At 39.7% G+C, this 26,961-nt stretch overlaps 3 protein-coding genes and 1 long non-coding RNA gene across 4 annotated transcripts; 2 read left to right on the forward strand and 2 right to left on the reverse strand.

The window, feature by feature from the left end:
• The first annotated feature begins 6,172 nt into the window (after positions 1-6,172).
• On the forward strand, positions 6,173-7,251 carry LOC143887291 (uncharacterized). Its single transcript, XM_077391402.1, has one exon. It carries the CDS (start codon positions 6,331-6,333, stop codon positions 6,994-6,996), a length of 666 nt encoding a protein of 221 aa, XP_077247517.1. The 5' UTR covers positions 6,173-6,330; the 3' UTR covers positions 6,997-7,251.
• Positions 7,252-8,945: 1,694 nt separating this feature from the next.
• Positions 8,946-12,139, forward strand: LOC143888067 (uncharacterized). The gene is made up of 3 exons (XR_013254473.1): positions 8,946-9,355; positions 9,483-9,562; positions 11,855-12,139. It is a non-coding gene; the product is annotated as an uncharacterized LOC143888067 (long non-coding RNA).
• LOC143888066 (plant/protein) lies at positions 10,971-16,655 on the reverse strand. The gene is made up of 4 exons (XM_077392358.1): positions 16,165-16,655; positions 15,815-16,087; positions 11,370-11,529; positions 10,971-11,272 (listed from the first exon to the last, which is right to left on the reverse strand). The coding sequence occupies exons 1-4, from the start codon at positions 16,420-16,422 to the stop codon at positions 11,094-11,096; spliced, it is 870 nt and encodes a 289-aa protein (XP_077248473.1). The 5' UTR covers positions 16,423-16,655; the 3' UTR covers positions 10,971-11,093.
• A 5,174-nt stretch (positions 16,656-21,829) lies between these two features.
• On the reverse strand, positions 21,830-26,354 carry YSL1 (YELLOW STRIPE like 1). Its single transcript, XM_077392359.1, has 8 exons — positions 25,785-26,354; positions 25,258-25,679; positions 24,986-25,158; positions 24,120-24,217; positions 23,896-24,036; positions 23,619-23,808; positions 23,210-23,324; positions 21,830-23,132 (listed from the first exon to the last, which is right to left on the reverse strand). Exons 2-8 carry the CDS (start codon positions 25,613-25,615, stop codon positions 22,207-22,209), a joined length of 2,001 nt encoding a protein of 666 aa, XP_077248474.1. The 5' UTR covers positions 25,616-25,679; positions 25,785-26,354; the 3' UTR covers positions 21,830-22,206.
• Positions 26,355-26,961: the final 607 nt, after the last annotated feature.

Genomic DNA, 26,961 nt, shown 5'->3' on the forward strand with positions numbered 1-26,961 from the left:
GATTATCCCAGTGGCTATGAGTTGATTAACATGGAAATGATTCAAATCAAACAAGACTGCCCTGCCCTTGATGAGACTGTCCTGCCCTTGATGAAGCTTCTTTAATGAGCTTGAAGGGATGGTGTTACTGTTGTGTCTTCGGACTCATTGTGAAATGTTTCATGGACGAGAAAATGCAGTGAATGATTTATCGACTTTTGTAGTTTTTTGGGTGGTGGTGATTTGTCGGGCGAGGGGGAATGATATCCTCACTTCCATTTGATAGTGGCACCACACACTACTGTAAACACTTTTCTTATTGGCTAATGATAGCATCTTGGGGACTGTAACAGCTTTTAAGGGCCTGTTTGGCAACCATGAATTTTTTTTTTTTGCTGGAATATTAGCCTACTCAATGGTGAGGGTGGGTGGGAAAGGGATAAAGACGAGAGGGACTGAGTAGAAATATGATTGATTATTTTCTTGTGTTTTTCAGCCGCTTCTCACCCGTTACTCATTCGAGCCCTCATATGTCTCTTCATGGTTGCCAGATGTGCCCCAGAAGTTAATAAGAACCGTATAAAATAAAGAGTGGAGTGCTATTATTAAAACGAGGTAATGCGGATATCAATTCCCTTCTATTTTTTTGGAAAATGATTTCAGCGCTCCAGTGTTTTGATAAACATGCGCTCACTTGTTTGTCGTGTAGTATTTAAAGGGCTTTAAGAGCTTTTTGAGAACCGTAATATCCTCTAATACCACACGACAAACAAGTGGAGTGCATGTTTATCAAAAACACTTGAGCTCAGAAATCATTTCCCTTCTTAGCTATTTTAATTTAACATTTCAGGTCAAATATAAAAACAGTCGTGTAGTCAGAGTGTCACGCTGAGATGAGGGTTGAAACCAATTTAAAATTCAAATGGAGGGAGAATGATATCCGCCACTCCTCTCCCCCCCTTTTCCTACATTTTCACCTCTTGTTTGTCTTTTCCTGAAGAATCAAACAAAAGGTAATAGAAATGCAATTGCGTGTAGGAAAATACAAGCAAAAGGGGGGGTGGAAATCTAATCTCCTTCAAATGTGGAAAAATCTTTTGTGGCGAGCACTGTTTTTGTTAAGGAAAAAAAAATCATTGATGAATGGAGTTGCTGCGAAGTTTACGAGGGTCTGGTCCGTGCATATTGTTATTGGTCCTAATCTAATAGAATGATTCTTGACCTTTGATCAAGCATGATGAAATAGATGTCTAAGACGACTTTAAGCCATTGATTTTTGGTGGGACCTGTCACATATGGGCTCACGTCGAAGGAGGGCACACGTGCTCTTAAAGCACTTGGTGGGTCCATGATCAGCTCATAATTGAAGGATTGATGCACTTGTGGGCCATACACATGAACTGGAGAGATCAATGGCTCAATTCAACGTGATTTACTAATTTGGGTTGAGTTAGTTAGTGTATGTAGATAAAAAAAAAAAAAAAAAACTTGTTAGAGTATAAAAGATTAAATACTACCCTTCTCCAACAGCCTAAGCTTTTGGAGAAGTCGGTAAGTTTCTAACATGGTATTAGAGCCAAAGTCTCGAATTTCAAACCTCCCCGATGTCAAAAAAAAATCCACATGCAATGTCAGCCCAAGGTGGCACCACATATGCCACGCGTTTGCCAAGTGGGCCACACATGAGGGGGAGTGCTAAAGTATAAAAGATTAAATATCGTCCTTCTCCAACAGCTTAAGCTTTTGGGGAAGTAGATAAGTTTCTAACAAAATTAGACTTTGGAGAGACATATGTAGAGTGATCGGCGGTATCATATCACCCTATTCAGGATTCCAAGAATAGAGACCATACCGGTCTGGCTTTTTCAATGACTCATGACTCTTGATCAATGGAATGTGATAGAGTACTTATATGTTTTCCAGGAGCACATACACAAATTGCATTCGTTTATTGTACGATACACAATTAACATAGTTACTTCGGCAACGACAGAGATTACTTTTCAGATTAAACCTATCTCCCCTTTTGTTTGTCTTTCATTGCAAAGTCAGACAAAAGGAAGTAAAAATTCAATCAATTTTATGAAAATATAATCAAAATGGGGTGGAAATATCATTTCCCTAGTCTAGTGTATTTGATACAGCCATGAAAGTGAGAGGCAACATCCTGGGCCCACCATTTACTCCACAATTATTGGAGAGGAAAGAGGTTCATTCATTGTGGGCCCCGATGTTTACAACTTGAGAAAGAAGCGTCGAAGGCAAAGAAAGAAAAAGGAGACAGATTTTACTTCACTATTATTGCAAACTTGTCATAAAATCTCCATATTGTTCATGTAAAACTTGGAATGAAAAGCATATGAATCTGATGTCCTACTTGTGGAGATTGTAGACAAACAACCCCTTCTCACCCCTCTCACCCATGAGAGTATAGAATAATCCCAAGACCGACTAATTTCCAAGTACTTCCAAACGCTCTGCAACCATCAGCAAACTTGTCCACACTCGTCCAAATCAAACCCCCCACCCAAAAAAAAAAAAAAAAAAAAAAAAAAGGCTAAACCATCACACTTTGAAATTACTTTCCGCAAAGTTGCGTAGTAAATCCCTATTAAAAATAAGGAAAACACTTTTAAACCGAACGGTGGAAAATAAAGACAAAGTAAGAATGACCAACGATTTGGTCATTTCCTAGCACACTTCCCCTGTCTTCCTGCGCATGTTTCAGAGCAGAGGAATCTTTATTTCTATCAGTCCTCTTAAACTAATATTATGATTCGTAGAATCCCCAAAAATTGAAAGATATAATAAGATAAGTATAAATAAAAAAGACCCGGATGCAGTGCAGCATTCAATGTGCATTTATGCATTGAAATTGAAATCATGTTACATTGTATGTGGTTTCATGTGCCAACAAAGGGGGTTTCTAATGGCCTTTCTTTCTGGCAGAGCTAATGTGGCTGTTTCGGTGCCCACGTCAATATGATTTTGTTGACTTTTTATGTGAAAAAAGTCTTTTTGTAATTCAGACTTACAATGAGTTGTTTTTATTCATTATATGTTTTGTCCTTCTCTGGGACTTGCTTTATGCTTTAGGCTTCTCTCCAAAAGGACTAAAGTCATGAGAAAATTTTAGTCCTAAATGAGAAGTGTGTGAGGATAAGAGTGGCCACATATATACTTTCACTCTCTTAGCCTTGTGAATGAGCAAGAGGTCATAGGGATCCTATGCGTACGAATCACCCACTTGAGTACGGTAGGCTTTTGGTCTTACAACACGCGAGCGCTGCCCGTGCTTGTGGGCCCAAGGATTTTTCTTTTCGTTTGTTTAATTATTTTTTTCTTTTAAAGGTTTAAATTTTCTATAATTTACCGTTTAAGATTCCGTATCGATGTGGTTTACTAGCCGTTTAGGAAACGTCTCTCACGCATTAGATGGTGTGACATTTCACTAATACGTGCCTCTTGTTTTTCTATAAAATCATATTTAGAGATAACAGAAAGGTACCCTTAGCGGAAAGACCTTCCTGATTCTCTTTCTTCTTTACGTCTCTTTCTGTTTCTGGAATTTCTGGTTTTCCCCAAGATTATCCAATCAAGGCTTTCTAGCACATATAAGCGAGTTTGATAGGCATCCGGGCTGCGTGAGTGCACACCCTTAGAGCAAGAGTTATTGTATCCTGGAGGCATACGTCGTGAAGCCCATTTTGCACCGTTGATTCGTCATAGCGGGGGCAAGATTTGTCTTAAGGACAACGAAGATCTTTCGTGTCTCAACTCGATAAGCGATCTAACGACTTTGTTTATTTCCTTACATTTAATTCTTGCAGTAAATAGCTACCGTCGATTTCTTATTCCAAAGTTGCGTGATTAAAAGGTTACAAGGTAATCTTGAATCCTAAATTACAGATTTGCACACCGATTTTTCTAACAGATTTTACATTGGGAAGGGAAAGTCTTGTAGTGAGTGCCTGATTTATGAAGAAGATAGTACCACTCAAAAAAACAAGAAATGCAGACCAGAGTCACTCATTTTGACCCTCTTGCTTATTGGAAGGATTCCAAGAAAGTTTCTTCGACAGAGACTTATGTTATGTCTCATGCTATAATGAGACGTGTTTGATTCTCTTTCTCTCTTGCTTATCCTCTCATTGAGAGGAGTGACAAGAAGAATTATTTTATAGGCCTTGCACCATATAAAAACTCATTTTATAGATAGTGGTTACAAGAGACTAGATGGGACGGATCTTGTAGATATACAATGTTTATAAAGATACACAATTAAATGAATGACGACGAATCTTAGGAGATTGGATGGTTTATAATCTCCTATTGAATCCCGCATGTGTTTTTTTTTTGGTGGTTGCCCAGCTGTGAGGTCCAGTGAGAAACTTTTCTCAGCAATCTCATGTGTTAAATATACACGTGGGGAGAGAGCTTTTAGGAAGAGAAATGATCCCAAGTGTACCAAAATGGGGATGTATTTGTTATTTTATCAAATGATTAGGGTACTTTACTATAAAGAACGATTACTAATTAGGGGTGGCAAAATTGGCCGAACCGAACCGGAACCGAACCAAAACCGAACCGAAAATTCGGTTTCGGTTTGGTTAAACCAAACCAATTCAAATTTCGGTTTGGTTTGGTTTGGGGATCAAACCGAAATCGAAACCGAATATTTCCAATGATTAGGAGTAATGGGTGGAAAAATTGGCGGAACTGAACCGAGATCCACAAAAACCTAGCTGAAGGGCATCCCATTAACTCCAAAAACTAGGTGACCTTACAAAAACCTAGCTGAAGGGCGTCCCATTAGATCCACATCACCCAACTGTAAACACACATGGAGGGAGGGGTGAAAGAAATAGAGAGAAATGATGAACTTAATAAAGATTGCCCTTACAAAAACCTAGGCGTCCCATCACCCAATTGCATTTACAAGTTACAACAGCACTGGAAAATGCAAAATCAAAGGAAATGTAAATGCGGTTGGACGACATGGGTGCAACAGGGCACACAATATATGGGAACGCTTAACCTGGGCATCCATGCAAAACAACAGCTCTATTTGATCACACCTCAGCCAACTGATTTATTATTCTTTTAATTTTGAATTTCCGGGCGGGTGTCAATGGACTCTACAAATCCGTATGAACCATCCCAATCCAAACTTAAACAGACATGATCTAGACACATCACTGTGATCCATGGACACATTTCGGATCCCTATCATAGTATTTGAAATTATATCGGAAACAAGTCCCTAACCCACTCTGCCACCCTCATCCTTGCCCGCTTTTGAGAATTTCAAATATAAGTAGGACCTACAGAAACACTAATGGATGGTCCAATTTGAAATGGACCGTGACCGAGGATATGGAAAGTAGGATCCAAAGAATACTGATCCGAGTGATAAGGGAGTTGGATAGATCTTCAGTATCATAGTAAATACAATTAGATGATGTGGATCCAATGGGGGGCACTCATGATTAAATAGATAAATAAATGCATTTTTTTCTACCATTTACAACATGAGGAAAGTGAAGCTACACCGCCGGCTTAAAATACAATGGGCCCACATTGTTTTGGTGATCCAAAGAATTCATTTGATTGGCCCTCACATAGATAGGGTGTCCACCAAAAATCAGCTCCATAGGATCATCCCAACCCTACGATTTGTGGAGGTAAAAATGAACGTGTAAAAACCTTCACAAATTTGTCCATTTTTTCCTCCACAGTTTGAAGGGTTGGGATGATCCTATGGAGCTGATTTTTGGTGGACACCCTATCTATGTGAGGGCCAATCAAATGAATGGTTTGGATCACCAAAACAATGTGGGCCCATTGTATTTTAGGCCGGCGGTGTAGCTTCACTTTCCTCTTACAACATATCCTCTCCAAATGAGTTAACATTGTAGTAAACTAATAATGTTGGCAAGCAATAAGAAAATAGTCTAAAATTAAAAAAAAGGGTGCATCTACCAAAGTCAGGAACGTAAAATCATTTTCCGAGTTTTCATCTTAAAAAAGCAAGGATGCGTACCACACTCCAGGGCGTACCTTAGAAACATCAGAATCTGGGTTAATATCAAAATCAACCCCCCACTATCGCAAAATGCGGGATATTCAACTATAAAATCCACGTCACCCTCCCTTCCACGTGTCAGTATCTCTATATAGGGTCTCTTCCCCTACCTGCGACAAGAGAAGATTGAGACGAAAAGAGAAGCAGAAAGACACGACCATGACCACGTCTCTGTTCGTCTCGAAGGTTCACCTTCCTCATTAAAACCTAACCCTAATCCTAATCCTAACCCTAACCCTAACCCTAATTCTTAAACCCTAACGGCCATGGAGGAAGAGGACTTTATCCCACCCTCTACCTCCTCTCACTACAAAAATACTAACTCCTCCTCTGCAATTCGATTCCTAGGCATTCTAAAACAACCCGATTCCGATTCCAACCCCAATTCCCTCGAATTAGACGAGAGCGACATCGTCTGGTCTTCGTCCGATTTCTCCGATTCCGATCCCAATCCCGTCGATCCCATTCCCCTGCTTGAATCTGTGAATTCGAACTTTTCTTCAAATCGCCGGAATCCATTCAGGCCGGAGAAATTCGGCCTCTCGGCGCTCCTCTCCGATGATCATCCTCCGCTCGTACAGCGGAATCTGGCCATGAATTTCTCTGCCAGGAGTGCGGGGCGGAATGTCATTCCGGTCCCGTTGTTGTCTGGTTCGAGCTCGGAGGAATTCTCCGGCCCGAATTCCGGTAATTTCCCCCAATCGGCTCCGGTCAACGTTCCTGTCTGGTCAAAGGGTAATTCGGAGAAATTAGGGTTTTATGATGAGGAGGATGGGTTTATGGATGAAGATTTTCTTCCTCCTCACGTGATTGTGGCAAGGTCGCAAGTGACTACTTTCTCTGTTTTTGAAGGGGTGGGACGGACTCTTAAAGGGAGGGATTTACGCCGCGTTCGGAATGCAGTTTGGCGGAAGACAGGTTTTCTGGATTAAAATTTAAAACCCATCTGTTTTTTTGGTGTCATTGTTCTTATGAAACTGTAACTTTCTTCTTCTCTGTGTTTTTTTTTCCAGCTTTGGGATTTTCAGGGTTTTTTTTTAAATTGGATGAACTATGTCATGTATTGGGGAATTACTATAAATATGTCATGGGTTTAGTTAATCTCACCCTGTATTTATTAGACTGGAGATGAAGAGGAAGTGGTGTTCATTTTTATTTTTGAATGGGAAGTTGGTTGGGTTTAAAAATTTGGTAGTTTTGAATTTGGGTGTGGCTGTTCATTGTTCTTCTGTAGGCAGGTTTATCTAAATTGGCTTTTTAATTTTCTTGTGCCCTACTGTAAAAATTTTTGTAAAAGGGAAATACAGGAAGGGCCTATATATGCTGCTTTATACTTCTTCTTCTTTTTTCCTGTATCATTGCTGGCCAGAGGTATTGAGGTTTATTTTTTATATCTACATTACCCAAACTAATGAAATTACAGAGAAGTCTTAGCTGTAGAAATTGCGTTTTTAGAGTGAAGTTCAAAAACCCTAACTTGGTATGGTAATTGGTCGTTCAGTTTCCTTGTTTGGCTCAGTCGAATCGATGGAAACGTGAAGATATTTGGGTTTATGAACTAACATTACTTCAAGACTGATTTCAGATGTTAAAAATATGCTGAACTTTATTTGTCCAAATTAACTTTAGCTTCACCAACTCAGCATACTAAGAGTAAAACCACTAGCACATTTCATTGGTTTCTTTTATTTTTATAAATGGTGAAATTTTTGTAGCCTTTTCCGCTTAAACTCTTTATTAACTACTGCAGTATTTGGGTTTGTGTTTTTACTGGAGGCACAGTTTGTTCCATCTTTCTATTTGCTTTTCTTCAGTGGTTATGAGATGCTGCTGTTGTTCTTCTTCTTGTAGTTTCCAGTACTAATTTTTCCTCTGATATTGTAGAGTATATTTGCCTAAGACCTTTTGGATGCCAATATACACTCAATTTTAAACCTGTTTGATTCTATCATCTGGGTAAATCTGTGATGAGCTCACCATTGACATTGATAACCCACTTGAATGCACAACGTTAATGTGAAATTAATATCCATGACCTAATTCTATCGGGGTCCATAAGTGTTGTGTGAAAGCATAGCATCATGTTTCATACAATTCACAGTTTTCTTTTGGTTTAATAAACAGACTATATTAAATGAAGGAGAATTGCCTCTATTCTTTTGAAAGGCAACACTTTTGGTGCGTCTTAATCTGATGACAGGACGGAAGCATCCTTTACACTCCATCAGATCTTCAAGCAATGCCAATACTTGTGAACCACAATTAAAGGAAGTAAGGGAATAGACTACGCCGAGGACAAGTAGCTCTCGCTTTGCTTTTCTGTGGTTGATATAGGGGAGTGATAAATCGACTCCCCAAATTGATAAATCGACTCCCCATGTGTCTTTCTCTCACCTCTAGGTTAGAGAGAGAGAGAGAGGAGAGAGAGAGACATTTGGGGAGTCGATTTATCACTGCCCGTCTCATCATGGAGGAACCAAAGAAGTGATATTAAGTCTTATGTGTCAAATTCTTATGAGAATTATATCTCCCATGCCCTACCATATTGGTTCATGAGCGCTTCAAACCCCATATTTAGTGTGGAAGAGAGGGGATCTGATTAAGTCATCCAAAGGGGAATGACAAGCGCCTCAATAGATGAGAAAGTTGTGTAAAGTGTGCAGAATCTTCTCTACAGGTGGAGGAAAAAAATAGATAAGCACCCGAGATTTAAACTCCTCCAGAAGTAGGAGGCTAGCCATCAAACCCAGGGGTTGAAGGATGGAAAATTTTTAACATGTTCATTTTAGCATTATTATGGTTATAGAGAAATTATATGATGCCCGACCTTCAAAATAAAAAATAAAGGGCGGAGAGAGACAAACCCTCTCTCCCTTGATTTTTAATCCAAGGGAAAGCCCCGTGTTTTACTTTTCCTTGGTTCAAAAACCAAGGCAGCAGGTTTTGTCTCCTTCCACCCTTTACATTTTGACGGTCGGGCATCGTATAATTTCTCATGGTTATATATATAGAATTTTACAGAGTTATTAGCCTGAATTTGGATATTGAATTTGTGGTTCCATAGGCTTTTACTATTCTGTCCTAACACTACCTTCTCTAGCAGCATTGTTCTAGAGCACTAGAGCTATTCTTGGAGAAGTTGTACGTGTGCGTGCCTGCTTAGTAAAATCACCTGGAAATTGAATTAAACTTGCTAGAGTGTTGCTGGAGCTGGAGTTTCATTTTGACTATTTGCCCAGACCCCAGTAATCTCATGAAAACGGGTGCCTATATTTAGGTTCAAGGACAGAGGTTTGACATATTTTTATGTTTTTTGGACATACCTGATAAATCTAAGATGCTATTTTTAAGGATTGCTATAAACATGTTTAAAAAAAGGAAATTTGGTTTGTCTAACTTGAGCTGTTTTTTGAATCAGAAGTATTGTGAAGCTCAAGCCCCCCTTTTCCCTGAATGCTTGATATGTAGAAACTACATGCTTATGTACAGTTATACCATGTAAGTGCCCCTATCTATTGGAGGTTGAGGATAACTGTGCTTTCCAGTCAAGACTCTTGGTATGGAGGCATGGGGCTTAAAGTTGGATTTTCTGACGTTTTCATTATTGCCAAATGAGTGTCTTATGGAAAATGTCGTAAATTAGAACTCTACACCCTTTCTTTATAGTTCAGATTATCTACTACAGCTAATGACAGAGATGTAAGCATAAAACTGAAAGCATAAAGCCAGCAGAACAGTTGATTGTGTAAATCTGGCACTCTCTCGTTCCTGGATTAGCTGACCATGGTTATTTGCCTAATTGAAACTCACTCACTAATCAGCTCAAAAGGGGAAAAAAAGTAGGGCTGGCAATTTCACCCGAAAAGGCGGGGATCCGCCCCGCCCCGTTTGGGGAGGGGATTCCCCGATTTGAGAGGGGAAGGGGAATATAAAAATTCCCCGGTGCGGGGAGGGGAAGGGGAAGGGGATGGAGTTGTCCCCGCCCCGCCCCGCTAATCAAATAATCAATGCCATTTTTTTTTTTTTTGTAAATTTTTAAGTTTTTTTTTTTTTTAAGGAAAACTACTAGAAACTCTGTGGATCGGCTACAAGATTCCCCCAAACATAAACTTAGCTTGTCTTTTCCTTTTAATTAGCTTCGGAGAGCATTTTGGGAACTATAATAACCTTTTCACAGATGTTGAAATAATAAAGACAAGCTGAGACGCTGAATGTATGCAATTATCAAAAAATCGTAGTGCCAACAGGCCCAATATCGGTGGCGAAAATAAAATAATAAATTGCATTTTTATTTTGGTTAGGGACTTAGGGAGTTAGGGTTTCCTTAATTCCTTCCCACGAAAAAAACGGCTTAAAACTGATCTGAACGATCTTAGCCCCACAATAAAAATGTACAATTTATTAGTGGGAGATGATTTTTTGCCCCCTAGTCGTGGATCAGCTAATCTCAAATCTAGCAGGCGGTGGCCAAAGGCCCAAAGTGCCAATTGCCAAACCATACCAACAGCTCGGATCACCTTGTGTGTGTGCCACGTACCACATTACTACATTAGATCACAAAAAACAACAACCCAGAACATGACTCGCTTCAGATGATCTGGATTGTTCATTTGCTAGTCTCTGACATTGGATATTTGATTTGAAAGTTGAAACATCAGGAGGCTTAACAATAACAGTCTTTCAGGAGAATTCCCTTTGTTTCCGAAGGATGCGGGGTGGGGAGGGGATTTTGTCCCCGAAGGATGCGGGGAGGGGAAGGAGAAGGGGAAGGGGATTAGATATTCCCCGCGGGGAGGGGAGGGGGATTCCCCACCATCCCCGCAAAGGGGAAGGGGAAATTCCCCGCAGAGGGGAAGGGTTAGGGGACCCCAACATCCGGCCCCGACCCGCCCCGTTGCCGGCCCTAAAAAAAAGTAGTTCACTTTTGAGAGATCATGTGAAAAATTCAAGTTTAAACAGAAACTGAACCCAAATGATACAAATGAAATGGATCAAATAGGGAAAAAAGAAGAAGTCGTATTAGAGAAATCTAAGGCCAATTTGTGAACTCGAACACTCTGAAGACGATATCAATCCCCGTTGGAATCTGCCAAACGAAAAGCAGGACGTTCAAGGCGTTCAAGGCAATGTGTAGACTCCTGGCTGTCTCATTTCCCTTCTGCATAGCTGGAACCAGACCTGCTGCTGCTGCCCACAACACTGTAATAGCTGCCATTGCATAATAGAAAGCATCACTCAATCTTCACAAAGTATTGAAAACAAAGCAGAAAAGAGAGAATTCGCCATCTTTTTTATTTTGATGTACCTGCTCCGGCGAATAAATGAGGGCCGGGGAAGAGTTTTCCCGTCCGAAACCATGTATTGACTCCTCCACCAACAGACTCAAACACTCCAAAAGCCAACAAAATCGACCCTGCGTTGAAGTGCCTCTCCCTAAACGACCCTTTGAGCAACAGCTTCCTCTCCTTCACGCATACAACAAACAAACATATCATGCAAAATCTTAACACCCATTTTTTTTTTTTTTAAAAAAAAAAGGAGGAATCAGGACTATCCAATGCGAATCATTCCTTCTTTTTCTCTTTCTTGACCCCAATTTTTAGGGCGGGACTATTCCCTACGGATGAGCACAATCACCCGTAAACCACACGCACAGCGTAAGCCCAGGGGATATTCCCAGTGTATTATGGAGACATGCAAATATGTTCATGAATAAAAGGAAACTGTTATTGCCATTTGTTTTGAAAGTAGCATTCCTTTCTTTGATTTGCACTTTCCTTGCTGTTACAGGTTATTGCAATTCTCGGAGAGCCAACAAAATCGACTCGGATAAGTGCAAAGAGAGGAGAAGAGTGCTACTACAAAAACAAGGGAGTGTGGATATCATTTTCACAAAATTGAAGGCATTCACTAAAAAAAGCCTTGAAAATATTGTAGTGTTAAAAATAGAATATGGCGCTCTTGTGGCAATCTATTTGATTGTATCGAAAGGCCCAATGAATTGGGATTTCCGTATTGGGCCACTCCTCACTTTATTAAAAGTACGGTATGGCCCGCACCATAGGATGATCCAAACCGTCCATTAGATGGGCCACAACCTAAATAGGTTGTGCCCAAAAATCATTTTCATAGGTTGATCCTAACCCTCTGATCTGTACAGGGATTGAATGTTAGAGAGTTGATCCTAACCCTCTATAGATCGGAGGGTTAGGATCAACCTATGGAAATAGTTTTTGGGGCACAATCTATTTAGGATGTGGCACATTTAATGGACGGTTTGGATCATCCTATGGTGAGGGCCATACCGTTCTTTTAATAAAGTGGGGAGTGCGATCATCAAAATACAATAGTGCTGATAACATTTCCCTAAAAATATTCTCAAAAAAGAAGGTTTTGTTTTTGAAAATGGGTTTTGCAAAGTATTGTATAGAAAGCTTGTGTAGACCAAGGTTTTCAATTTCGATTTCGGTTGCCATGAAAATGGAAACGTTTCGGTTCGGTTGGAAATTTTGATAGAAATCCTGTAAAATCAAGGAAGAATATGAAAACATATGAAAATGATAGAATTTAAAGATGAAACTTCAAGAAATGCTAGAATAAGCACAAATACACGCTTAGAAACTATCACTTGAGCAAGAGAACCATCCGTATATGGTTTAAAAACATCAAACACCTAGTGACAAATATTGTTGCCTGTGTCTGATAATTTAGTACATACCAAATTTCACATGTAATTGATATGAATATTTATACATAATACATGCACCACATTTTGCATGCAATTTATATAAATATAATTATGTAATACATACTAATATAGTATACAATTATTACACTAATAATTTTGGTTTTTGCACAGCTGTCGTTTTGATTTCAGTTTCAATAGGGATGGAAATGAAAACATTTTGATCGTTTTGTGTCGCTATGAGTGGAGACTAAGGGTGTGCTCTTCAATGCTTCTCATTCTCTAATGCTTTATACTGGGTGGAACAGGCGAAAGAGAATTGCATGGAGTGGCTACTCATCGCTCCAAGAATTCATCGCAAATCACAGTTGAATTCCACTCAGAAGTCGGAAATTACAGAAACAGTCAGAATGGTCAAATTTGTTAAACACGATTCTTTTGTTTTAATGATAATTACCGTTATTTTTACTCTCCACAGTGAAAAATGCAAAGCACAACCAAGAATAGTTAAAGAACATCACCTAAAAGTTTAGTCTCACATTGGAAGAAGTTTGGAAAGGTGGATCGGAAAATATAAATCTTCTATCACCTTTGAATTTTATTTTTTGGTCGCGAGCTGTAGTGTAATAGAGCCGCATTTGGCGCACTTTGCATGTATGCATTGCCGTGAGGCACGATTAGGCATCTTAGATTTTCCTTTTCACGTTAAGATCTAGGATGTTGATCATGATTGGGGTTGATCATAGTCAGTCTAATTGATCAAAAGTGATCTCGTGGTAATCGGATGAGACCGATCAAGATCCAATGCGATCTGAACCACAAGTGATCGACCGGATATGGTCCAATATAACCGGATAGTAGATAGATCGCGGTCCAATGGTCAACTAACAGTCCTGTGATGATTAGACTCACAAATGGACATGATATAGAGATGACCTGAACCATATAGTTGTGACCAGGCACGATTTACCAGTCAAAATTCACCCCGCAATGATAAGGGTGATTAGGGGTGCTTTTCAATGTAAAAAGTCACCAATACGTCTATAAAAAACCAGTAAGCCCCATGTTAAAAACCAAATCCCAATGCACACAGCAAAATTGTGATTTTTAGAAGTTTCGGAGTGCCTTTTGCACTGTTCTTTTTTGTGTGTGTTTTTTTTCTATTTTGTTCTAATTTATGTTGACTGCATAAACTGATAATGGTAATATATAGATGAAGTTTCATTGTGCTGGGGCAAATACTATCTTAAGGAAAGCTTGAAGTATTCTCATTCAACTCAACTCAACTAAGCCTTTGTCCCAAACTAGTTGGGGTTGGCTAATGAATCCTTTAGAAAAATTTCATGATGAAGGTGAAACGATCCACCCGGCTCAAACTGACTAAGTCTAATATTGACACTAATTGGGTTCGTGTACATGGATTATTTTCTTCCATTCTATCCTATCCAGGGTCATGTTCTATTCTCTGTTATGTTCTTAGCCCTCATGTCTTTCCTCACTATTTCCACCCAAGTTGTTTTTGGTCTGCCCCTACCTCTTTTTACTCCATCAACTCAGCACGGGTAACTTCTTCTCACTGAAGCATCCAAAGGCCTACGTTGGATATACCCAAATCATCTTAAGCGGTGCAATCTCATCTTCTCCTCAATTGGTGCCACCACCATCTTTTTATGGATGCCTTCATTTTTAATTCGATCTAACCTTGTGTGGCCGCACATCCATCTAAGCATTCGCATCTCTGCTACACTCATCTTATGCACATGTTGCTTCTTGGTGGCCCAACATTCTGAGCCGTGCAGCATGGCTGGCCTCACATCTGTCTTATAAAACTTTCCCTTCAACTTGGTAGGTATTTTACGATTGCACAGAACTCATGAAGCATGCTTCCACTTCAACTAACCTACTCTTATTCTGTGGTTAACATCCTCTCCAATCTCTCTTTCCTTATGTAGGATTGAACCAAGATAGCGAAAGATATACATCTTAAGTACCTCCTGTCCAGTCATATTGACTACATCCTCGCCCCGCCTCCTTACATTATTAAAGTTGCACTCCATATACTGGCTTAGTCACGCTCAGTCTAAAATCTTTGAATTTCAAAGTAGTTCTCCATAATTCTAACTTAGCAGTAACTCCTGCTTTGGTTTCGTCAATTAATACTATGTCATCTGCAAATGGCATACACCACGGCATCTCCTCCTGGATACCCTCCGTAAGTTCATCCATAACTAGAGTAAAAAGATAAAGGCTTAAAGCTGATCTTTGGTGCAATCCTATTGTAATTAGAAACTCACTAGACGTGACATTCGTAGTTCTGACACTAGTTACTGCTTCATCGTATATATCTATAATCATATCAACATATTTAGTAGGCACTTTTTTCCTTTAAAGGACTGACCACATAATACTCCTGGGAACCCAATCATACGCTTTCTCCAAATCAATGAAAACCATATTTTCTCTAAATCTCTTCATTAACCGCCTAATGAAGAAGATAGCTTCCATAGTCGATCGTCCGAGCATGAAGCCAAACAGATTATCAGACACCTTAGTCTCTTTTCTTAATCTATGCTCAATTACCCTTTCCCAAAGCTTCATGGTGTGACTCATAAGCTTAATTGCTCTTGATATCGCCTTTATTCTTATAAATAGGTACTATTGTACTCATCCTCCACTCATTAGTCATCTTTGTAGTTTTCAAAATATTGTTAAATAATATAGTCAACCAAACCAAACCCACCTCACCCAAGCATCCCCAAGTCTCAATAGGAATACCGTCACGCCCCATAGCCTTACCTAATTCCATCTTTTTCATTCACTATCATATTATCTACCATCCACCCAAGCATCACCAAGTCTCAATAGGAATACTCTCAGCCCCATATCCTTACCTAATTTCATCTTTTTCATCCACTACCATATTATCTACCATCTACCGTCATATCCCATTTTTAGAGTCAAAATTTATGCGTAGATTGGTAATAATTGAGCGTCAATTGTTGGGAGGGAGGAGAGACCAAAAAACAAAAACAAAAGTGAAGCTGAATTGGAAGTGGATTATGTACCTCAGTGAGTTGCTGAATTTTAGTTTCAACAGGTGAAACCTGAACCGCTACTGCAGTTGCTGTGGTGCCTTCCGATCCAACGGCTGGTGGTGGCTTCACCTGCTTCTTAAGCTCATTAATCTCATCTTGGATCGTTCGTACCCTTCTCCATTGCCACCCCAAATAACCCGCCCACAGTGTATAGAAAAAGAGACTGGCCATCACCAAAGGATGAACTAGCGCCAGGGTTCGGCCCTCCAACAGCCCAAATTCGCCCCCCACAGCAAGAGCATCCTGTTCAATTCAATTCAAGCAAAATTGAGAGAGAGAGAGAGAGGAATTTAGGGAATGAAGTTTGGAAAGTGACATGCCTGTGGGTCTAGAAAGAAGGGCAGTGCAAGTGTTGTGATTGGTAGAGGAGAGATTTTCATCTGATTAATGGTTTTATGTAGTTGTTTGACGAGGAGGATTTGGGGTTGATGTGGGTGTTTTGAGAAATGGGTTTTTGTGGAAAGTGAAGATTTATGGGGGAGAGGGAGATTGGAAGAGAAAATGGAGGGAGAATGGGTGGAATTTTGCAGGGTTTTGTGGGGGAGAGGGAGACCGAGATGTACAAGTGTGGTCGACATTTTTTTCCTTTTTTGCAGAGGTGAAGAAGAGGTGCAGAGCAGAGGGATAAGAGAAGGAAAAAAAGAGATAAGAGAATGAGAATTATTCAAGGGTCCTCTCTTGTGCAAGGACAAGTGTAAACCCCACGAGAAACACCAGAAAGATCTTTTTTCTTCTTTTGCCTTTCTTCTTAGCCAATGACTGAAACGATCGAAGACTCTAGTCACTCTACACACTGTTCTTGTGCTTGGAATGGGATACAGGTGAGTGAGGACATCATCTGATAATCTAGACGGTTCCTTCGTTGGGTCGATTTTAGTCACCACATGAACCAACGTGGCCACCCTATGAACAACCGTAATCCAAGAATAAAGTAAGGGATTTGCTATGGATCTATCATCGCAGAGAGCAGCCACATAGCCTCACTTTTTGTCTTATTTATTTAATTCATCCTCTCTGACTCTGCCTGCTCTCTCGTGCAACAGCGGCTCCGCGAAATGCCTTCTGTGTTGGTTCGTAGCGAATCCCATAAAATAAATAATGAAAACAAGGAATTAACGATCAATATTTACAGCCAAAGTCGGACGGTTAGAATTGTCTTAATGGGAGTGAATTTTGATCCACGGCCCATCCATCCAAAGCAAGACATAAGAGATAAACGGTTTGGATCATTGACAGAGTGGGGCCCATGTATACTTCTACTCGCTCATATTTTAACTTGGAAAAATATGCAAATCCATGATATAAACTTTTTTGTCATGGGGAGAAACCAAATTATTTAGATAGTTTATTCATGTGCTATGTTATACTGTTAACAATTTATTTTAGTGTAGGGTAATTATTTATTTACTCCTCATTTTGACAATGGCAATTCACACCTCATTGAATATTGTTTTATTTCTTGGACCAATTACCAATGGGGGACAAACATCAGGCAAAATTATCAAGAGGACCCATGCTTTTCAAAAATTATCAATGGGGGACAAAAGAGGTCTTGTCAGTAAAAGCTGGACGAAAGTACCCTTTGGCATATACAACACGTTTTGACTTTGGAAGGGGGTTTTCAAGTCTCTACGATTGGGGTTATCAGGTATCAAAATGGGGTTACCAATTTCAGAATGGGCTTATCAAGTCCCTGAAAATTGGCTGAGAGTACTAGAGTTTTGGAAGGGGGTTTTCAAGTATTTGGGATTGGGGTTATCTAGTATCAAAATGGGCTTATTAAGTGCTTGAAAATTGGCAGAGGGTACTAAAGTTTTGGAAGAGGGTTTTCAAGTTTCTAGGATTGGAGTTATCTAGTATAAAAAATGGGGTCACCAATTTCCGAATGGGGTGATCAAGTCCCTAAAAATTGGCCAAGCGTACTAGAGTTTTAAAAGGGGGTTTTCAAGTCTCTGGGATTGGGGTTATCTAGCATAAAAATGGGGTTACCAATTTCTGAATAGGCTTATCAAGTCCTTGAAAATTGGCAGAGGGTACTGGAGTTTTGGAAGGGAGTTTTCAAGTCTCTAGGATTGGGGTTATCAGGTATCAAAATGGGGTTACCAATTTCAGAATGGGCTTATCAAGTCCCTGAAAATTGGCCGAGGATACTAGAGTTTTGGAAGGGGGTTTTCAAGTAAGTGGGATTGGGGTTATCCAGTATCAAAATGGGGTTACCAATTTACGAATGGGCTTATCAAGTCCCTTAAAATTGCCCAAGGGTACTGGAGTTTTGGAAGGGGGTTTTCAAGTCTCTGGAGTTGGGGTTATCTAGTATCAAAATGGGGTTACCAAATTCCGAATGGGCTTATCAAGTCCCTTATTAACACGTTTTTACTTCCTGTTTTTTTTCACTCGTTCATTTTCACGTTTTTTTCTTTCTACCGTACGATTCATCTTCCTCATCCTCCATTGAAAGGGAGAAGGAGAAATGCAAAACCCTAAAATAAATGAAAAATAAAACCTAGATATTGAAAGATAGATGGGAATGAACTCACGTTTCAATTTTTTGAGTTTTCCCACCTCCAATGGTGGCTAAATGATGAAGAAGATGACTGGTAATGTAGAAAAAAACAAAGTTGAAAATGAAAAAGTGAAAAAAAAGGGGGAAAGAAGGGAGAAGAGGAAAAAGTGAAAAAGCAAAACGTGTTGCTTATGAAAAGGGCATTTTCGTCCAGCTTTTAATGACAAGACATATTTTGTCCCCCGTTGATAATTTCTGAAAAGCATGGGTTTTGTTGATAATTTCACCTAATTTTTGTCTCCCATTGGTAATTGATCCTTATTTCTTTTTGCTACCAATTATCAAAGTAAATTGTAAGTTGAAAACAGGAGTGCGTGCTAGTATTGATATATTGTTTTAAATGGTGGAGAAAGCTTTATTAAAAGATAGAAATAAGGAGAGACCACCGACCAACGGTCGTCGGTGGTCAGAACAATAAGAGAGGGAAAAAAGGACAAAAAAGAAAGGATAGCAAGCATAAAACCACATAGGCCCTCAAGGGGGAAGGAAGTAAAAAAAATCTCTAGAGCCTCTGTCCACACAATCCCGAGTAAATTTGTCTGCATCATTGTTTGCCAATCTCAACACATGGTGGAAGTGAACATAAAAATCTGCTACTAGCTCTTGTATCTCATCTACCATAGCATCAAATCTCTAAGGGTGAGGACGACTGCCATCCAACCATCTGATTACATTGAGCGAATCTCCCTCAACAATCAGCCTTCTTAATTTCCTCTCGTCGATTAATCTAACACCTTGCCATACTGATCTCAATTCCGCTTCATTAGAGACCTTGATAACCATGGAACATGAGAAAGCCCACTTGGTTGACCCCCGATCGTCCGTAAGGACTCCTCCAGCACCTACAGGCCCTAGTTTACCTAAACTTGATCCGTCAAAGTTTAGCTTCAGAAACACTTGATTAGGAGGGGACCACAGAGGCATAGGGACATCCATGCTTTCTCCTAAAGTGCAAATCTCTCTCTGGCATCTCCATAAGTCGGATCTTGAGATAAACCTGAAACTAGGGAGTCTTTACTTCAGTTAGTAATATAACTTTTATAAATAAGTAACGTGGGCTTTTAACAAGGCCTCTGAAGAGCCTGCCATTTTTTTCCTTCCAATAACACGTATTAGGGCACTGATTTAGAGGACTACTCCGACCCTGATGCGGTTTCCTCTTCCGTTGAATCCTCTTATGACAAGGAAGATGATCCAACAAACAAATTGGTCCCAAAGAACTTCAAAAAAAGAAAGTATCCTAGGCAAATGATCGAAATCAAGTCAATATGATCCCAGTCGAACAAGAGGAAAATGGTGTAGAGGAGAACCCAGAAGCTAAGAAACCACATGAATCATGGCAGGAGGTTCAAAAGAAAAAATGACCAAGGGATGATTTTGTGCCTATTATTGTATCATCTTTCTCTTTAACAAATAAACTGGTAGGGGTCCTTGCCAAACCCCAGCTTACTAATCGGAAAAAAAAACACACACACACACATTAAGGCCAAAAACACTACTCTCCATAAAATTAGGGCAGGCAATTTCACCCGTTAAAACGGGGATCCGCCCCGTTCGGGGCGGGGATGGGGGCTTAAAAAATTCCCCGAAGCGGGGGCGGGGAGGGGATGGGGATGGACCCGCCCCGACCCGTTTTAATATGCAAGCCATTATTAATATCCTCTTATTTTAGTATTTTTTTAGTGTTTTTTAAGTTAATAGTAATTATTTTTTTATGCTAGTGATATTGGCACTATCAGATTATTATAAGTGCACACACATGGCTTGTTTTTTTCTTTTTTTGGGTGTTAAAAAGCTTTTTTGAAGTGAGAATTTTTGTGTGTGGGGGGGGGGGGGGATGGGGGGGGGATGGGGATTAGGTATTCCCCGCCATCCCCAAAGCGGGGACAGGGAATGGTCCTTCCGGACGGGGCGAGGACGGGGAATGCAACATCCGGCCCGGCCCCGCCCCATTGCCAGCCCTACATAAAATCCTACCTCTGCTCCTCCAAGGCCATAAACACTACTTTCCATTTTCAACACTAGTCCAGCAAAAGAGAAGCACCAGTTGGGTCTGTAGCCCTTTGAAAAGGGGGAAAAAAACCTAATTCAAGTGTAAAGGAATTGATTTTTGCACTCCCTTGTTTGGGCAATGACACTCCTCTGGGCAAACAAGAAAAAACCCAATAATCTGTTCTTGTTAAAGTGGTTAGAATCTTCCAAAATGAGGTTTCTATGTGCTTTGGTCTTCCAAAACGGCAGCACACTGTTTTCCGGCGAGGTCCAAAACTTCCCCAAAGTTAAAATTTTCATCTTTCAGTCGCCGCCAAACGCAATCCAGACATCGGATCGACGAACCGTTTGTTGCGTTGGATTCATGGGAACACAAGCAACGTTTCAGTGCCATTTAATCATCAATCTGACTCCAGAATTGATGGCGGCACTCAAAATACAAATTTTCACAAACCCTATTTCAATCACTTTTAATGCGATTTTCTCGCCGGAACCATGGCTCCGATACCACATGTAAGTGTTCATCATAAAAGGAACACGGGCAACGGATCTTTGGCGGTCCAACTTTGAGAAAATCACAATTAACCATATGGATTGAAATTGAAACAGTAAAGGAAACATGTCGAAAGACGAATATCGTTTTGCTATCACTGGAAAGATTCCATTATGGTATTTCTCCTCACTCTACAACAGACGGTGATGGAGACCAACTTCCTCTCTCTTTTTGCCGTGGATTGCAAAGAGAATGATGTAGAAATTGTTGTGTGCAAGTAGGGACCGGATGAGAGAATAAATAGACATTTATGGGGAGAAACACAACTCCTCATCACGCTGGTTCCCTCCCCAAAAGTCTCTTACATTTACACCCCTTCTTTTATGGCTTTTCACTTAATGCCTTTTTCACAAAACCAACTAACAAAATGATCTAGGCCGTTGATCTTGCACATGCCACATCCACCGTTAGGATAATTTCCTAACATATAGTTGAACTATTTCTTTTCTGTTGAGGATTAGATGCATTGATGATTGCTCGATACAGTACGGGACCGTTTGGATACGCGGATTTTAGAAACCAGGTTTTTAGTTTGAAAACAGTGTAAAAGAGGGTTAGAGACGAGAGAAGAAGCGGACCAGCCGTCGTTTTTGACTCATTTTGACTTCTCTCCCTTCTTGCCATCAGCAAGAGAGTAGAAGATCCTCCCATTTTCCTGGTTTTAGAAACCTCAGGTTGCAGGAGAGATTTTTAAAACCTGATTTTCTTGCTTAAAATCCAAGAAACGCTGCCAAGACAGCACACAGCAGCCTGATCATGAACCCTCTTTTAGACTGATTTCAAACTAAAAACCTGGTTTCTAAAATCCACGTATCCAAACGGCCCCTAAGACTTGAGCACTGAAAACCAAACACTGGAAGCTTTGCAAATACTCATGTGGATTTAACTGATGTTTATATAAAGTAGAAATAGAAAGAGTAGGGATTTCATACATATTTTTATCCTTATTCCATAGTAATGTTGTTTCTACTCCTTAGGCAATCAGATCCCCAATCCTGTATGTCATGAATAGCTCTGCATCCAACTAAACCCCTTCTGGAATGCGAATCGGATTAACCCATGATCAAAATTTGAGACTGCATTGTTCTTTTACCAGAAGCATCTCTTTGTTTTGGTATCCTCATCTAATATAGCAGATCAGAAGTTGTCCTGGAGTTGAAAATCGAATTACTCACATACCATGAACAGTTCCTCATTTAGTCCAGCCTTCAACTTCGCGGCAATAATTTTTCAAGAATTGGGGTTGCTCCTTTACTAAGTAGGCAAAAAATTCATACAGATGGGAGGATTAACCTTCAATAGAGCAAGAATGGAGGAAGGAAGGATCCATAGCCCGTCACCGCAGATCAAACCCGAAGCAACTGCAGGGACCATTAAACTGGCTTTCTTGCTGTTAAGCTTGTGCCAGACGAAAACTACAAAGCTCCCAACACACATATCAATAGCAAAGTAGGCCCCAACTAAAAATGGGATTGCCATGGCCATAGGCAAAGGAACCCATCTCCCAAATTTTGGTGGGGATAGGTCTCTCACCAAATTCGCTCCAACCGCAAACACAAAGAAACCATAACAGAGCTGCAAGCAATGACGAGGCAACGCAGAGAATCCTTCAACACCCAGAATTGCCATGTTTCTGTAGATCAAAGCATATGGAGCTTTGAATTCTCCATCTGGGTTTCCCACATCAAAGGCCTTATTGAAAAGAAAGAAAGTAAGAGGAGCGATCACACAGCCCATGGCTGTCCCAACCGCCTGGCTCAGGACCATGGAGCGAGGGGACGTAAGAGTGAGATGGCCTGTCTTGAAATCATGCATCAGATCAGCTGAGATTGAGACTATGGATTTTATTAGACCACAGCCAACTAAACCAGCAACAACACCATTATCTTTCCCAGCCCAAGCTGCAAGCACAAAGAGGGCCACTTTTCCATAGTTATAGGCCATATTCATGTCTGTTAGACCGGCGCCATAAGCATTGCAAAATCCAAGAGCTGGTGCAAAGATGTAAGCTACGAGGACATAGTACCATCTAATTTGAGGGAACATGTGGGGGATGGCTATTATAGAAATGATCGAAAAGAGGACGTAGCCTGAACATGCCATCCATAGAGGAATGCTCTCTGTCAAAAAAGTTTCATTTCGCTGAAGATCGTCAAGGTCTTGATTCTGGTGATCTGCAACTGTTGGAGAGGTGATTTCTAGTTAGTAGAAATTTTAGGTATTGCAGGTTTGAGTGGGGTATTGGATTCTCATTTACCTGCTCTGAGGTCCTTTTGTTTCATTCTGGCATGGATGCTTTTGCTGGTGAAACAAAGTACTTTGAGGAAATTGTAGAGCCCATCACCTAGGATTAGAGAAATGGCGATAAACACCTGCAAAAAACCATGAGAATACCATTACTTTTTAACCTGTAGACCAAAATAAAAAGCCACAACACTAAGAAATGAAAAATGAAGTGCGGTTTTTGTTTCTTTAACAGTCAAGAAATTAGTTTCAAGAGCTAGAAGTGAATGTAACTTCTTTCTTCAAACAGAATAGAACAACAAACATGTCAGATGGATCTATATTTCTATTCTCAAAAACTTAGAGCATCAAGAAAGAGAAACAACAAGCCAAGATTTAGACAATATACTAATTTCAAATACTCAGGTATATTCTAAACAAACCTTGTAACCTTGCAAACTTCTCATACTGCTTTCTGGTAAACTCCCGGCATACCAATCGCCTTTGAGTTTACTTATGAGAGGCCACATAATGCCCCATGAGATCACTGCTCCAAGAAGCAAAGACAGATTCACCAAATGGGAACAGATCATACCTGCTCCAATGTACGTCATGCTGAAATCAAAGTAAAATCTGCGACCCACGGACTTGAATTAGCGAATTGGAACAATCAAACATGGGAGAAGCTGAATTCAATTGAATAGACTTGTTGAGAATTACTTTTGCTTCCAAGCTTTCAACCCAAAAGTTGGAAACTGTGAGAACCCACATGTAACTTCTCCAGCTCCAGAGTAGAACCACTGGAAGAACGCCCAGACAAAACTGAACGTAAAGAATTTCGCAAACCCATGGACTTGTTTCCTGCAAAGAAATCAGTATTTTGAGACCCAACTGACATCCGGTTTTGATTTTCGAGAAGAAGACGAGTCAGGTAAGATGAGTACTTGGCCATTTTATCTCCCTTAGGAGTATGGAAGCCATTGATGAGAACAGCAGTGGCTGTGCCACTTGGATAAGTGAGCTTGTAGTCAATTATCATGATCTACAAAATAACAAAGAGTCCATGAAAAACTCATCAATAGATGGTAAAGAAAATACCACATTGAATTGTCATAATTGATTGTACATATCAAAGTTCATGAAAGGAAAGATAATCTATTTTCAGAAATTCGTAGAAGTTTGCCATTATCAGAATAAAGTAATAAACCAACTCCTAGAAAGAACCACTTGATTTTAGATTAAAGTACTGCATGAGGAAACATGTAGATCAAGACAATTTGAAGACAAACCCCATCCACATGAGGAACCACATCCCTTTGATAAATTAACTTGATTAGTATAACAATAACAATGATTAAGAAAAAAGTAATCTGATTCGATTTACAGTAGATTCCCGTGAGCAATATAACAAACATGTTCCTTTTCAAAAAAAATATAACAAACATGTTAGAAAAATAACACGAGTGTAGAAATTTTGTCATTTTGCAGTCAGAATATCAACTCTCCCAAAATAAACAAACAAATAAAGCACCACCTCAAAAATTCTGCTTTTGGTTGAAAAATTTTCAAAAAGATCATGTGACTTTTATGCACTGTATGAGACTTCTCATATTGGCAAATAATTCGAAAATTTTGTGAATCAAATGCAAGTTTTAATAATATTGGGATAATTCGTCGGTTTAAGAAAGAAACTTCTAAAATATATTTTGTTTTAATTTACTTATTTTTTTATTTTTTCCCCCAAACTGCTCCCAATTTTCTGAACATTTGCCTAGCCAATTGCAAACAATTAAAGAAGTAAACAGATTACCTTTCTGAGAGGAACCAAAGCCAGAAGCCCAACAAAACTAACAGTGAAAAGAAAACCAGTCATCCAACCAATCCCAGGATCCTTATAACTCCCCGGAGTATTACCCGGTGTATCAACCCCTGCTTGTTCATATATCTTCTTACTCAACCCCACTAGATAAGATCCAAATCCACCTTTAACCCGAACAAAAAACAAAAATAAAAGCATAAGAAACATGGTAAAGATAAATGTAACAAAACTCCGCAAAATTAGCTAAATCAAAGCCTCCAAACCTCCTAAAGCAATGCTGTAACACGCAACCGCACAGGTTTGAACAACAGTATTCTCCTGGCGAGTAAAAGGCGCTGATACAATACCGGCCTTCTGCAATAACTTAGTCCACGTTCGAAGGAAGACGAAGGCAAAAAGGGCGGCCGAGACGTTGAGAGAAGGGACGAGCCCAGTCGTGAGGTTAAGCTTCATTACAATTATGCTGAATATGACGCCGATAATAAAGCTCGCGACTAGTCCTCTGATCGTGATTTGTTTCGACCATGGCGGAATTCTCGTAGCATCCTCTTGCATCCCCTGCCTATCTTCTATATCTGTGTTCTCAATTTCACTCTTTTCTTTTGCCTCTTCCATGTTCATGACTTGAACTCAATGATCTGGATTGTCAGATCCTTCCTATTCTACATTCATTTGACAAAACCATCTGAAAGTAAAATGGAATTAGAAAGAAATTGCAAGTTTTAGAACTAGAATTACAGAATATTTTGGGGGATTTGAATGGTTCAATGTCTAAATTGAAAATACTCACCTGGGTATTTTTTATCTTCCTCTGATTTTGGCAGAACAAGTGCAGAATATATAAATACTCTAGAAGTCTCAAAAGGGTCTTCTTCTCCCTGTCATTCTATTCACTCACATCCCTTCTATGTACTACTTTATATACACAAAAAATGGTCACCAAACAAAAGAAAAAACTTGCAATAGCATCCTCTCATTGCCCATGTTTTTCTCCATTGAAGATATTTACACATGTACTACTGCAAGTACAATGACCCATTTGTAGTACAACATTCAACACCTATAATTCAAAGGAATAAGACCCTGAAATGGTAGTTTTTCTTCTCCACTCTTTCTCTCCCACTTCTTAATTTTTTCCTACTACTTTTTTCTATTTTGTGAGGTAGGTGGAGATGGTAGACGATTCTTTCCACAAGTCCAATCGAACAGTGGCGTGTGTTCTAAACACACCCCTCGAGAAAAATTAAAATGGGCGTTATGGGCTGAAGTTGTGAAGAAGAGCGATGCATTTATAAAGGGAGGACCAATCTTCTTCTTTTTATAAGGTTCTGTGCAATGAATGATGCGTTGAGAAAGGGGAAGGGTTTCAATGCCTCGTGTTTAGTAGTGACGGAATCTATATAGGATGCTGACGTGGAATACTCTTTTTTTCTTTTGTCGTGAACCTAATAATAACGGGAAAATGCATGAAATGAAATGAAATGAAATGAAATAGGAAGTTATTTTCGGTTGAAGCTAGACATTTATATCCCTTTCTTTTGATATTCGCACCTCTCTCTGTTGTTGGTATATATGATGTGTGGGCGGCATGAAGTCCAGTGGGATCCACTACATAGTGTGATCCAAACCATTCATTTAGATACTAACACTTTAATCTATAAAGGTTTCTATAGTGTGCAGTCCCTCAATAGATCAGAGGGTTAGTATCATCCTTTGAAAATGAATACAACCTATTTATGTTGTGGGGCAACAAATGAACGGTTTGGATCATCCTGTGAAGTGGCTCAACGATACAGTTTGAAAAATGGTGGACTTCACATGCGCACAGAATATAATTTCTCCTAAATGCAAAACAAAAGGCATGGAGGTATGTTTAAATTCATGTGTTTGTCAGATTACATATGAGTTCATCACAAGTATTAATCTATGAGAAATTGATGAATTATTCATCAAATTGGGGTTTAATT

This window comes from Tasmannia lanceolata, unplaced genomic scaffold, assembly GCF_043159265.1.
Source record: "Tasmannia lanceolata isolate RefF3 unplaced genomic scaffold, GAP_Taslan_0.1 ptg000012l, whole genome shotgun sequence".
Lineage (NCBI taxonomy): Eukaryota > Viridiplantae > Streptophyta > Magnoliopsida > Canellales > Winteraceae > Tasmannia > Tasmannia lanceolata.

Bases quoted from the DNA above. Each gene is read 5' to 3' on its own strand.
- YSL1 (XM_077392359.1), bottom strand. From the start codon at position 25,615: ATGAACATGGAAGAGGCAAAAGAAAAGAGTGAAATTGAGAACACAGAT. The intron at 24,037-24,119 runs GTACTCATCTTA...ATTTCTTTGCAG, and splicing joins AAGGGAGATAAAATGGCCAA to GAAACAAGTCCATGGGTTTG. The intron at 23,133-23,209 runs GTAAATGAGAAT...CCTCTCCAACAG, and splicing joins ACAAAAGGACCTCAGAGCAG to TTGCAGATCACCAGAATCAA.
- LOC143888066 (XM_077392358.1), bottom strand. From the start codon at position 16,422: ATGTCGACCACACTTGTACATCTCGGTCTCCCTCTCCCCCACAAAACC. The intron at 11,530-15,814 runs GTACATAATCCA...GTATGCGTGAAG, and splicing joins AAATTCAGCAACTCACTGAG to GAGAGGAAGCTGTTGCTCAA. The intron at 11,273-11,369 runs GTACATCAAAAT...ATGCAATGGCAG, and splicing joins TCATTTATTCGCCGGAGCAG to CTATTACAGTGTTGTGGGCA.
- LOC143887291 (XM_077391402.1), top strand. From the start codon at position 6,331: ATGGAGGAAGAGGACTTTATCCCACCCTCTACCTCCTCTCACTACAAA.